Genomic DNA, 14,856 nt, shown 5'->3' on the forward strand with positions numbered 1-14,856 from the left:
TGACTTTAGTTACACGGCCTTTTACTTATGTAGGCCACACTCGAATAGATTAATATTTATTGCTGTTAAGGATCCTAAATTTAATTATAACTTGCATTTATTATTATTATTTCATTACTTTATGTATATGCATAATATAGATATGATGAATACATATAAAAATAAATACGAAGCTAACTCCGACCTCCATTTCTGCGCGTGCGTAAAATTACGCGCGAAATCGAAGAAAACTTGTTTATTATTTCTGAATGATAAAAACGATTTTAAGAGGATTTTTTTTCTAAATCGAGTTTTATTAAACAAAACGGTTTTCTTCTTTTTAAAGCGAGTTCGCCATGGAGATCGCTGAAGAAAAGGTAAGTCATTAAAGCATTTATTTTATTTATAAAAAAAGAAAAAGTTTTCTACTTTAATGTTAGAGTTTTGCTTTATTCTTTTGATTTCATATAATTTTGTTTTAATGTTGTTTTTGACTTAAAATGACTTTGAAAAAAATGAAAATATTTCAAATCGATTATTTTTTTTAATTAATACATTTGTGATGACGTTAATAAAAACAAAAACTTTGATTCCTGTTTCATTTAAATTATGTTGAATCATTTTCGGCATTACCCCCAAACATTATTAGCTTAAAAAATTTTTTTTTTAACAATACCTAACAAAACAAAAATGTTCGAAAAATATAACAATTTTTCGAAAAACAACAACAAAAAACAAAATTTCGGATTATAGGATTAAAAAACTTTAATGCGTTTATTTACTTTGAAACAAAAGTGCCAAGTCTGAGCTAGAATTAAAAAATAGCAATTTCGTTACAGCCATTTGGATCATCGATAATCGCTCCAAAATCGAAAATTAAACAATACATCCAATAAATATCATTAATCGTGGGAAAATGTAATGTTCATGTTTTCATTCTAGCTCAACAGACTTGACATTACTTTTGTTTCAAAGTAAATAAACACTTTAAAATAAGTTAAAACACAAAAGTCTTGTCCATCTAGGTAGAAGAGTAATTTGCTGTTGGTAAAATTTATTTGGTGTATATTTTGATTTGCTTATTGTAAAAAATAAATGCCCAAAATTATTCTTTTGCCAAAAGAATAATTTGGACATTCCTTTTGCTCATTTGGGTTTGTATTACTGGACACATAGATTCGAAAAAGTTGTCAAAAAATAAATATTATCAAAGGCAAGATAAGTTATTTTTCTACCAAACTGGATATATTTTTGTGTTTTTACTCAATGTAACATGTTTATTCAGCTCGAAAAACATGCAGTGTTTACCGATGTGTTGGAAAATTCAAAATGGCGCCCGACACTCTCTTTAACATGGTAAGTTTGGGAAAAGGTGTTATAAATAATAAACTAGACAAAATACTATTAAAAAACACCGAATATATGTCAACTTATGTCACGGTAACATATATTGAGCGAATTTCTAACAGTATTTTGTCTAGTTTATTATTTATAGCATCTTTTCCTGCACTTACCGTGTTAAAGAGAGTCGGGCCCCATTTTGAATTTTCCAATACATCGGTAAACACTGTATGCTTTTCGAGCTGAATAAACATGTTACATTGAAAAAAACATGAAAAATATATCCAGTTAAGTAGAAAAGTAACTTATCTTGCCTTTGATAAAATTTATTTGTTATATATATTTTTTTTTTTTTGACAACTTTTTCGAATCTATGTGTACAGTAATACAAACCCTCTTTTTTTACTTAATGGTAAGGGTGTGAGGCTGCCGAGTTAGACCAAGGAAACAAAACGGAGGTGTTAGTCGAGCTCCGATAATCGCTCCAAAATCGAAAATTAAACAAAATACGAAACCCATCCAATAAATGTCACCAATCGTACGAAAATGTAATGTTCTACCAGTATTTTGTTTTCGATTTTTGAGCAATAATCGAGGTCAAAAACTGATTTGAATGAAACCGCCATTTTGTTTTTCGTTCGGTCATTTTTTACGACGTGCCCCAGCGTATTATAAACACTCCAACCTCCCCATGTTAAGAACGGCTTTCAGAATACCCCCCTCCAACCTCGAAAGCCGTTCTAAACATGGGGAGGTTGAGGGGGTGTTTATTCCGAAAGCCGTTCTTAACATGGGGAGGTTGGAGTGTTTATAATACGCTGGGGCGGGGCACGTCGTAAAAATTGACCTTTCGTTCTAACTTGACAGGCTTTGGACCTGAACAAGAATCACCCTTCCCCTATCTACACTCGTGAGCAAAAAAAAAAAAAAAAAAAAAAAAAGGGCCAAACAAATTTTATACATTTTATTGCACTAAAAGCTATATTGAACAAAGAACAATTGAACAAGGAAACTTAAACCGGACTAATAACACAGAACAAGACATTTACTTTAATAAATGCTTAGTATGGAATCGCATTCCCTTTTGATTTCTTTAAAAGATCAATCCTTTTAGACAGGCTCTCAACTAAAGTGGAACACTGTGAAGAGATGATTTTCCATTCGCTTTGTACAACTTCCCACAGTTTGTCATTGTTCAAAAAAGTTCTTCCGGCCAATGCACGAGATATTATGAACCAAATATTCTCGATTGGATTTAAATCTGCCAAAATATCACATCAATTGAGTTATCAGAAAACCATTTTTCTGTGACTTTAGCAGTGTGTGCAGGGGCATTATCATGTTGAAAAATAATGTTCTGGGACATTCCCAGTTTCAGTCCTGTTTCTGATATTCGAATGTATTCCTCTGCATTGATTGACTTCTCACATCTAATATGTTCCCCAACTCCTGCTTCAGTAAAAGTTCCCCTTACCATTATCCCTCCATTCCCGTTTTAACTGTCGTTTTTATGCAACTTGATGAAAATCTTTCTCCAGTTCTCCGATTGCACCGTTCGGGAGCATCACTAACAAGTCAAAATCTTGATTCATCTAACCAGAAAACATTCTGTATCTTTCGTCTCATAACATGAGAAAAATCTCTTTCTATCATTGATGTTCTTCTTAGATAAAAATGTCTTCTTTGCACACCTTTTAGAGGAAAAACTCATTTTTTTTCATTCGTCTAGATATTGTATATCTAGAAAGAGAATTTCCAGCCTCTGTTTTGAATTCTTTGCTATAGTCAACATAAGATTTCTTTCGATCCCTCAAAACAGTTAATTTAAGCTTTTGGTCGTTCTTCAAAGTGGATGCTCTAGGGCGACCAGATCCAGGTTTCCCTTTTACCAAGCATTCGACTTCAAACATTTGACGAATTCACTTCACTGCAGAAAGAGATGTTTTCACATTTTCTTTTCTTAAAATATCAAAAATCTGCTTCTAAGTCATTTTGAACTTCCTTAATCCTGCAATTCGGTTTTTTATATCCTCACCTTACCATTTTTGGGATTAATTTTTTCCATTTATTATTATACTAGCGAGGGGTACCCGACGTTGCCCGGGTGTTTGTAGGTGTGTGTGAAAAAAAATAGGTGCCCGTGAAAAAAAAAAAAAGCCTTGACGACGCGCAGTTGGAAAATAGGGGTCCATCCTGGGCCCAACTCTTTTCCTGATCTACATTAATGATCTTCCAAATCACATCCTTACATCATTGTAGACATTTGTGAATTTCGGATTATAGAAATAAAAAATGTTAATGTTTATATAATATTCAAAATAATGTTGAAATCCAAATATGATCTCTTTGACACAACTTTATTACTAGAACTCGCCGTATATTTTAGAACTCTGTTCTACTAGCCCGCTTTCCAGCTGACTGCAACTTTGAGAGATTTCTTCTCGCCTGCTTTTGCTCCAAGACAGTGGCAAAAAATTAACAATTACGACAAAACATACCGCTAAAATTCGATACAAATTTTATTCGTTCTTCATTGCAAAAAAGGAAATGCTTAATTTGCCTCTTAACACCTTAAAAGGTAATGGTCCTTTATCTTCTTCGTTATTCTCTAAGCTCTTAGATGGCTGTCGTTGTGAGGCAATTGAAGAGATGAAAGAGGCTGTGATGAGGATCATTGACACGTTCACACAAGAGGACTTCCAGAAGTTGTTGAAACGGTACAACAAGTGCATTGCAGTCGGAGGAGATTACTTATACATATGAAACTCTAGTTTCATATGTACACTATCAATAAAAGTCCCCATACGAAAAATGTTTGGAAACTTATTGAAAGTACCTTGTACCGCTAGGAATGCAGGAGGAGAAAGAATTTTAGTATTTTATCTCACTGTTGACATGTTGGTTGCAAACATTGTTTTCAGGAAAAGGGAAAACTTGTTTGTATGTACTTTTTCACTCCAAACAAGGCATATTGCCACTTGGAATGCAAGGGGTTAGGGATTATGAAACTGGGGAGTTGAGTAGTGAGATATTTGTTCACATTACATTTAAACTTCTTCAGGTTAGTACAGTCAGGGAAACAGGGAGGGAATTCCAAAGTCTAGTAATCAGAAAGAAGATACTATTAGATTAGAAGACTTTCCAACATCTTGAGACCTTAACAGTGAAGAGGTGGGATTTTGCTGGATGTAGGGTTAGTTGGAGGTATGTATGTGAAAGAGGCACATGCTATGAATTCATCAGAGCACATGCCATTAAAGTGCTTGTAAGACAGGGGTGCAACATTGTGGTGATGGGAAAGAGGTCGGAACTTGGCTGACAGTGCAGAACCTATTAGAGACTAGTGATGTTCCATCCTAAATGTGGCAACAATATTCCATACGGAAAAAGATCAAATAAATTAGACATTTTAAATTTAACTCTGATATTTTTAAAAATTTTCACTACAATATTGTGATGCTCACGGTGTCTATTAAAGAAAAACTTGGATCTTTCAAATAAACTTTCTTGCCCTGATTTTCAAACAATCTACTTTCGAAATTGAATTGTGATTAAATGACTTTAGGGCAAATGCCTTTTAAATTGATATGCAATTACATAGGTCTTGCACACAATTATTACTACTACAGACTCCTGTTTTGAATTCATTAATTTAGTGAAAAAACAAACTTTTTTATATGAAAATTAAAATGATATTAAAACCAGTGTTTGAATTCCAGTTAAAACTTGTAGGTGTCATATGTTTTTCTTATTTCAGAACATCGCATCAGATATAAAAACCATGGCTGAAAAGAAAGATGTTGAGAAAGATTCTGGAATCGAAGAAAGTCTGGGAAATTCTCCCGATTCAGAGACATTGCAACAAAAAGAAGGTAAAAGCCTTTCTCACTTTAAAACTTTTTTTTTTACTTTAATGCTAGCCTACTTTTATTGTCTTTAGTAACAGTTTTATTTATTTTTTTTTTTTTTTATGGAAATCACTCCAGACAAGGCATAAAGCCACATGATGTAAGGAGCTAAAAAAATATTACTTCAAAGTGTTAGATAGAATAGATTTTAACCCAGAAAACAGCAATTCTTCCCTCTTTGTCAGAAACCTCACTCATGGCATATGAGAACTAAATAACAAAATAAGGGAAGTGAAAGTTATGACGCTGCCAAAAGTAAACCTACATTCAGTTCCTACTTTTCTTACATATAAATAAAAGTAGATAACTTATAATTATTACATGCATGATGGCAAAAAAAAAAAGCATCTGAAGACTTCACTAACTTATAAAAGTTCACTTTTTTTTTTTTTTTTTTTTTTTTTTTTTTACATGGAGGTCACCACTTGCATGGAATATTAAGATATTTTGTTTTATATTGAAATTTACAAGGTGTCTTCAATAAGTTTCCAGACTTTTTTTTTTCACGTAGGCACTTTTATTGATAGTACACACATGAAATTCTAGTCCCCTTTGAAGTAATCTCCTCCGGCTGCAATGCACTTGTTGTACTGTTCCAACAACTTCTGGATGCCTTGTGAAAATCCTCTTGTGTAGTCATGTTAATGACCCCCGTCACAGCCTCTTTCATCTCCTCAATTGTCTCATAACAACAGCCTTTAAGGTTTTCCTTGAGCTTAGGGAATAACCAAAAGTCACAGGGAGTAAGATCTGGACTATAGGGAGGGTGAGGAACTGTCATGATGCCCATCTTCGTCAAATAGTCTGTGACAAAGATGAACCACCATTGGGACAAACTTTACGCAAATCTTTCACATCTTTAGTTCCTCGCAAATAACTGTGTGTACAGTTCCTACTCTGGCATTTTTTCCAAGTGTAAAACTGAATTTTTTTTGTATATTGTTCTTCTAAAGTGTCCTCGCGTCCATATTACATTTTCAAAATTCACCAGTTGTGACAATCAGGCTTTTGTAGGATGTATTCCAATTCCTACTGTTGCTATTCATTTGAACCTGAAATCATAAAAATTAGTCAGTCATAAGATGTATAGCGATAACATACTGAGTTTTCAAGAATGTGTGACAATTTTAAATGCCTTTACAAAAAAGTCTGGAAACTTATTGAAGGTACCTTGTATGTATGTAGGTATTTATTTATTTATATATATATATATATATATATATATATATATATATATATATATATATATATATATATTATTATTATTAATTTATTTATTTATTTTTTTTTTTTCAACCTTTTTTTTTTTGCGACAAATTCTTGATAATCGCCAAATTATGATTTATTTGATTTACAATTTAACTCGTCTGCTTTACTCGCCTTCTAATTGGATAAGCGCTTCAGTATCTTCTGGCTGTTAATGCAAACAGTTGGAAAAAGTCAAACGAAATGTCCGTTTTTTTTTTTCTGGTTCAAAAGCTGTACTAGTACTGAAAATCTTGACAATTTTTTTATTAAGAAAAATATCTACATTTGAGTTTGTCTTAACACTTTTTGATTGAATGCATATTTTGAAGAAAATACATTTTGTCCAATCTTAATTTCTCTCTTCATATATATATATATATATATATATATATATATATAGCCTCTAGGTGACATTGTGTAGTGGTTATGTAATATTATTGGGGGGAATATATATATTATGTATATGTGTGTCTTCTAGTGGTTAGATTCTATGAGTGTATATACGCTTGTCTATACAAGTCATCTATATGATGTCTGCATATGTGTATTCGTCTATGACCGTCTAGCGCTGTGATTGTCTAATCTAAAGTTCGGTGTGTGTGTGTGTATGTATATAGCTACCAACGTAATAGATGCACTGAGACTAAAGCTGCTTTCAGAAATGCCAGCAACCGCTGTAAAAAAGTAATAAAAAATGCAGTTTTGGCAAATAACAAATAAAAAATGCAGTTTTGGCAAATAACAAATAGGATCCTGAAGTGTGCGTTCTATCCCAACCATTATCAATGGACCAGAGGTCATCTCATCAGCATCAGACAAGGCCAAACTATTTGCAAAGAACTTTGCAGCTAATTTTACCCTATGTGACGAAGGCCATCAACTCCTCATATTTCCTCCTATAACACAGACCACGCTAGGTAACATACAAATATTTGTGCATGAGGTCGCCAAGCTAATCAAGAACCTTGATTCTAGTAAAGCAACTGGCCCTGACTGCATCCTAATTATAGTGTTAAAAAAGCTTCAACCAGAACTTGCTCCCATACTTACGAAACTGTTTAAGCATTGCCTTAAGGAGAAGTGCTTTCCAACACCCAGGAAAACCTCATCAGTATGACCTGTATTTAAGAATTCAGGTGATAAGTCCTCTCCCTCTCAGTACAGACCAATAAGTCTCGTGTGTGTCATGAGTAAGTTGCTGGAATCCATATTAAATAAAGAAGTAGTCAACCACCTCAGCAGAAATAACCTTCTTAGTGACACGCAATATGGTTTCCGTTCTGCTAGATCTACAGCAGATGTGCTAACGGTTATGTCTCATAGGATTAATGAATCTCTCGACAAAGGCTTCATTTCTAGGGTAATTGCTCTTGACATATCAAAGGCCTTCGACAAGGTATGGCATAAAGGCCTACTTCACAAGATTTCCAGCTACGGTATAACTGGAAATGTTTTCTCAATTATTAAATCATTTCTCTCTGATAGGCTCATAAGAGTAGTGGTCGATGGACAAAAATCAGTGGCCTGCAGTATTAATGCTGGAGTCCTTCAGGGGTCCATCCTGGGCCCAACTCTCTTCCTGATCTACATCAATGATCTCCCTAAACACATACTTAAATCATTCGTTGACATATATGCTGATGACATGACCATCTACGGCAACACATCAAAGGCTGTAAATGACAAAGTTCTCTCTGATTCTCTTTCCTCTGATCTCGAGCGCATGGTACAGTGGGGGAAGAGGTGGCTGGTTACCTTTAATGCATCTAAAACCAAACTCCTATCTTTACATCATCAACACTCTAATCCCCATCTGGCATCAATTGAAATGGATGGCTCTCGTCTAGGCGAAGCCCCATGTTTTGACAAGCTTCTGGACTTGACCTTTACTCCCGATCTGAAATGGAACATTTACATCAAGTCTGTTGCCAAGGTAAAGATGGTGGGATCCTTCTACCACTCCAGAAGATATCTCACTATTGATGCAATTCTCTATTTATATAAAAGCCAAGTACGTCCAAGGATGGAATACTGCTACCATATCTGGGCAGGAGCTGCTAAAAACAGCCTATCCTGCCTTGACAGAGTACAAAATAGACTTTGTGGCTTAGTGGGGGATGGCCTTTTCTCTTCCCTGTAACCTCTCTCCCACAGAAGAGACGTTAGGAGCCTGTCTTTGTTTTATTGTTATTTCCATGGCAGGTGCTTGCCTGAACTCCAATCTCTGGTCCCCCCTCGCCAATCTTTCACGAAAAATACCTGTCTAGCTGAAACCACTGTCAAAAATTTTCCCCACTCTTTATCTGTGCCGAAATCAAAACATAGATTCCATGAACAAAGCTTCTTTCTTAGAAGTGCACGCCTGTGGAACTCTGTTCCGTCTGCCTGTTTCTTATCTGACTACAACCTGGATGTCTTCAAGTCCAACATAAACAAGTTCTTGATGAACCACCCCCTTTAAGTAGACACTTTATTAAATCTCAACACTAACGTACTGTACATGCCCTTAACCCTTATCCCTGAGTGGCTTCCGGGCCTTGATAAGTGGTGACCACCTTGTAAAAAAAAAAAAATTTAAATACAGTTCATGACGGAACAAGAATATACATAAATACCTTTTACAACAAAAAGGACGAATAACATTCATTTAGGTTTTACATCGGCCAATTGAGAAACATACCTCGTCTATTTTTGGTGTTGATTTGACGATCCTTGGAAAAGCTGCAAATGAAGATTTATAAAACTTGAAGTTTTGGTGGTATTTATAGCAGTTTTATTTACTGATTATGAATCCACATATCTTCCCTCCAGCTACAGAGTAAACTGTAGGATGGACTTCGAAGCCTTAGTTGTGCAACTCGTCAAAAAGAGAGAAAAGGAAGAATAGCACTAGTCTTTCTCTGCTTATTTCATCATCGTTTCCACATGTCCTGGACTCTGGCAGTACCGGTTCAAGAGAGTTCTGGTTGGAAATTGCGCAACACTTGCTTCACAATCGATTTCCTGTGCAGATACTCTTACAGGGGTTATTTATTATTTATTATCTTTCAAGATTGAAAGGAAGCCTTTTTATATACAGCTTCAATTTAAAAGTACCACATATTTTAAAGAAAATACCTATTATTAATTTTAATTTAAAAAATGTAATAGTTATGATAGATAAGAGTTGAAATGCAGGAGAAATATTTTACTTTTAAGATAAACTTTCAAATTATCTCCATTGTAATAATCCTATTTGCCAGAATAATTATTTTTGGGAAATAAATGAAAATTGCAGTTTTTAGTGTTAAAAAAATGCTGCAGGGATAAGGAGAAAGAAATGGCTAATCGGAATCAAATATTACGCTTTTGAATTCATATCATTTGGATTCTTTGGACTACTGTTCTCACCTTGAGTGTTATTTTTACGTTTCGGTTGATGTAACCTCTGATCTTCTTCAGTTGTACTTGTTTGAACTTTAGAAAATTTCTGTTGAACTCTGGAATCTGCAAATAATTATGAACAAAACCATTTATTTAATCCACTAGTGTAGCATGTTCTTGTTCTGTCAGCCATAACTGGGTATAAGTCCTAAGTAATTCGCAAGTGTATTTTAAGTGTCACTCCTAATGAGGATTGAACCTTTAACCTCTAGAAGAGTTGAAACTTTGCAACTGAATTTTACCAAATACTTTATCCACTGCGTCATGAAGGTCATATTACCCTCTCCTTCCTCCTCTCCTGATGGAATTCCTAAGGAAATATTAAACCATGATAAAATGTTTGCAATCCTTGATATTTTTTCTTGCTTTATTTTTGCAGACAGTGACAGTGACGAAGACTTTTGCGTGAGAAGCCATCAGAGACAGGTTTGTATGTTTTTGTTGATTAAACAACAATGGAGTAATCGTAGAATGTGATTGGATATTGTTTTAGAGGGAGGAGGGGGGGAATATATTACTCGACTTCAGCATAACAAATCCGTGATTTAGATCAGTTGTACCCAACCTTTTTTGTTCGTGCCTGATTTAGAAATTTCCCTCAAACTTGTATTTTACTTATTAAAATTTATATTATGTTCAAGGATGTGTTTTGTGAATTTCAACTAATGTTTCATCAAAAGAAAATCCTAACTTTATTCCTTAATACAATTTGCAAGAAAAATTACATACGTAGTCAAGAAACAGATAATAAATTAATATTGTAATAAATAGGGCTGTGACAACAGAATATTATTTTCATTGTTTTGACTCTGGAGTATATATCCGTTAATATCTTATGTTTTTATGTAGACTCATGTGGTTCTCGGTTGATTAACTGAGTCTGTATTGGATATATACTAGAGTCAGAAGAATGAAAAGAATATGCTGTCACAGCCCTAGTAATGAACCTTAAAATATGTCTTACTTGAAATAACAATAATAGCAATAAAGAGTACAATATATAGTACAAAGATTAGTTTTCAAATCGTTAGAAAGTTTAACTTTTTTTCTAAATAATGCCTACAAAAATTTTAAATACAAAGCAGACAACTGCAGACGGCTGAACGACAATTCAGCCTAATAGGAATAAATGTTTGAATCTCGTCAATTCGCCCCAAGATTTGAAGTTTTTTTTTATCCTATTAACGATTATTATTTTTACTTAGCCAAACAGGAAAACAGCTATTATTTTTTTAATGATTACTTTTATAATTTCAGATTTAAGATTACCTGCTGTAGATGTCAATTGCCTAAATCATCTATGCAACTTCCTTGATTATATTAACCACTTTTCTTTGTTTTCTAGTCTCGTATTATTGATGATGATGATGACGAAGAAGATAATAATCGTCTTATCATGGATTTTATCCCAGAAGCTGCTGCTCCTAAAGATGGTAATTATCGAGTTTCTCTCTTATTTCATGATTATTCATTAATTTATTAGTCAAATCATTAATTATAGATGACATTTTTTCCCCTCAAATTTTTATTTTTAAAACTAAAAATTATGGGCCCAAGTTCTAGTATACATGCAATTGTTTCTCGCGCTAATACGTAGTTAAAGCAAAATTGTTTTGTACAATTAAAATAATTTTCAACACTATGGATAATATTTACCCAATCATTTCTTTATTTTTATTTATTGCTTGTTTGAATTCATGTTTTGAAGTAGACTGTTAATCATAAATATATGATGTCATGTCAAATTATTTTGGTATGGTAATGTATTAAGCTCTGTTAAATATTAGCAGGGTAACACCGGAGGTATGCTAGTTAGTGATTGTTATGATGGTTGTAATATTTGTAAAAATAGAATGTTATCGGATCAAAATAAATACTTACAAAGAAAACTATGTTAAGATGTTTTAAAATTAAAGAATGTAGAACATAAACAATAATTTAAAAATATGTCGACCTCTAGTGCCTGGCGTAGTCTTACGTAGAAGTAATTTGAAAGTGATGTGGAATTAGGTAGAGTTTTGCGTAAAGATACGATGATTTGAGCAGTTGAGTATCTGGAATGGAAGAGCAGATCCAGTCGGATGGTGATGGCTCCCAGTAGAAGAGGTCAGAATACGTTAGCCTGGAACCAGTGGCAGCGTTTTAATAGGGGAAACATCGGTAATAAAAGTTGCTGCAAAGACAACCAGAGATTTGCTGGTTCATTGGGATGAATCTTCTTTGCAGCTTTTCCAGGAGATCCATCAAACAAGATTAAGGATAGACCAAATATGTTTCTCTGATTTGGCCTGATGTTACTGGTCCTTTTTGTTGCATGTCTGTTGTTAAAATATATCCGTTGCCGTAAGTCTTATTCCACTAGACAATGCATGAGTTTAGACACATATATATAATGGCGATGGGACGATTCCAATATTTTTACCGATTCTGTGCTAAATTCCCGATTCCGATACAATTACCGATTCTGTGCTAAAGTCCCGATTCCGATACAATTACTGATTCCGTGCTAAATTCCCGATTCCGATTCTTTTGAATCTCTAAATATTTAACTATAGAGTTTTCATAAAAACGTGTTAAATATGCAGATATTTTCCTCAATGTCAAAATACATTTGTAGAGGATGATCTATCGATTTTAGCGTTACTGGTAATTTAAAATCAATAAATATTTATTATTTTATCATTATTACCAGCAATGGAAGATTTTGCTTTAAACAAAATCAAATAAAAAAAGAAAAAGACAGAAGAATCATTTTGGCATTGGAAAATAGGCATCAATTTTTCCGATATTGATTCCGATATCCCCAAATCTTCCGATTTTCCTGATTCAAATTAATCGTTCCAACATTAGTATATAATACATGCACCTCTCCATGTTATACAGAACGAATATTACATATTCGTTTCGGCGCCGTAAACTAATTCCAAAACCCAACAATATTACAGCTCTATTTATATATTCAAATAGCTTGGCTTAACTTGAAGATCTCAATGTTTTGGTTTCCGATCATGGCATCCACTTTATTTGTTTGGAATCTATATATTAATACGATATTGTGTTTGTTATTTTGTGTATCATGCTTACATCTTTTTTCTTCTGAGTGACTGTCGTATAATTTTTATCATCTTCCATTTCTTGTAATAAATAATTTTATCCAGTATTCTTCGTAAGTTTTTGTTTCTGTTTCAATTCCAGCTGATGCACTCAAGTCATGGATATATGTTTTGATTTTTGAAATCACAACTTTTATAAGAATCGATAGAACATTGACTCTATAATAATATACAAAATCTGCATAAATTAAGATATCATATTTAAGTGTATTTTTCTACCAGGCGTCCCTGCTAGCTTAGATAAATACTTTTGCAATTTTAACAAAATTATCAGGGCGTCTTCATTTACACTGAACATCCACATATGAATGCCAACATATGAAAGAATTCACTGTGAAATTTCCACAGGCCCTGCTAGTTTATTATTAATGCAATATTTTCCATTTTTAAAAGTAGTTAAGATCTCTGGTATTTTGAAATGTCACAAATTTTGCAGCGTATTTAAGTTTAAACAAATTGACTTGTGCATAAAATCTTTACTTATATAATAAGATAATATATTTGAAGCTTAAATCTTAAAAATAATTATGAGTTTGAAATAGGCAATCATTTGTTTTGTAAAATATGTAATTTTTTTGAAACATGCAATTTTGTAATTTTTTTTAACATGTGATTTTTTTTTGGAACGTAATTTTGTAATTTTTTTGTAACATGTAATTTTGTATTTTTTTTTTTGTAACATGTAATTTTGTATTTTTTTTTTTTGTAACATGTAATTTTGTATTTTTTTTTTTTGTAACATGTAATTTTGTATTTTTTTTTTGTAACATGTAATTTTGTATTTTTTTGTAACATGTAATTTTGTATTTTTTTGTAACATGTAATTTTGTATTTTTTTTTTTGTAACATGTAATTTTGTATTTTTTTTGTAACATGTAATTTTGTATTTTTTTTTTTTTGTAACATGTAATTTTGTATTTTTTTTTTTGTAGTGTAATTTTGTGATATTTTTTTGTAGTGTAATTTTGTGATATTTTTTTTTTAATATATGTAATTTTGTAAGTTTGACATTTTATTAATAATGTGGACATGCATCCCTCTACCCCTTCACTTTTAATTGTTTCAAAAAATATTTGAAACTGAAAATGAAATTTTAAAATAATTCTTTATACTATTTCAAAAATTTTTTTATTTTGATATATAAAAAATATCTTGCTGAATGTATTTGTTACTTTAAAAAAATTTTTCTTTTCTTAAAGATGCTCCTTTTGTCCTGGTGGAAAAGGAGGAGGAGGAGAGTGAAGATGAAGATTCTTTATTTATAATAAAAAGGAAAAAGGTAGCACATTTTAAACAAATTTTTACTAAACCCTTTAATGGCTGCAATTTTGTTTAACCCGAATATAGAATCGGGCAGCCATTTGCATTTTTAGCCAATCACCAAGCAATTTTCATATGAACTTCGGCCGACGTTTGATCCATTACATTTGCTTTTTCTCAAAGATGTCTAAAAAAGATTAAAGGGGAGAATAAGATCCTTAATAGTACATATCTCTATTATATAAAAATCACTTTGGTGTGTGTGTGTGTGTGTGTGAGTTCCTCCCTCATAGGTTCCGAAACAGCTGAGCCTATCTTTTGCAAATTTCACACAAAACTAATTTATATGCCTGGCAGTGTTCTTAGATATGTTTTGTACAGAAATTCATATGATAAGTATTGAAAATCAAAAAAATTAAATATTAAAAATAGTTTTTCTTTTCTTACAGATAAAAAAGAATTTTTACAGGGGAATATTTTACGTTGCACTGAAACCCTGGTCGATGTAACATAAAATATCTCCCTGTAAAAGTTCTTTTTTATCTATAAGAAAAGAAAAACTATTTTTAAGCTTGTTAAGGGCC

The 14,856-nt window shown here is 32.6% G+C and overlaps 1 protein-coding gene across 2 annotated transcripts in view; it reads left to right on the forward strand.

Moving 5' to 3' along the window:
- Positions 1-188: 188 nt before the first annotated feature.
- The window catches only part of LOC145260285 (claspin-like), a 97,660-nt gene continuing 82,992 nt past the window's right edge, over positions 189-14,856 (forward strand). For both annotated transcript variants that reach the window (XM_080118124.1, XM_080118125.1), the window contains exons 1-5: positions 189-356; positions 5,078-5,192; positions 10,279-10,325; positions 11,245-11,332; positions 14,212-14,291. In XM_080118124.1, the coding sequence (XP_079974250.1) occupies positions 336-356; positions 5,078-5,192; positions 10,279-10,325; positions 11,245-11,332; positions 14,212-14,291 (351 nt within the window). In that variant the 5' untranslated portion in view covers positions 189-335. The remainder of the gene's footprint in view (positions 357-5,077; positions 5,193-10,278; positions 10,326-11,244; positions 11,333-14,211; positions 14,292-14,856) is intronic.

The sequence above is a fragment of the Euprymna scolopes genome, chromosome 36, assembly GCF_053919585.1.
Source record: "Euprymna scolopes isolate OS-2025 chromosome 36, ASM5391958v1, whole genome shotgun sequence".
NCBI lineage: Eukaryota > Metazoa > Mollusca > Cephalopoda > Sepiida > Sepiolidae > Euprymna > Euprymna scolopes.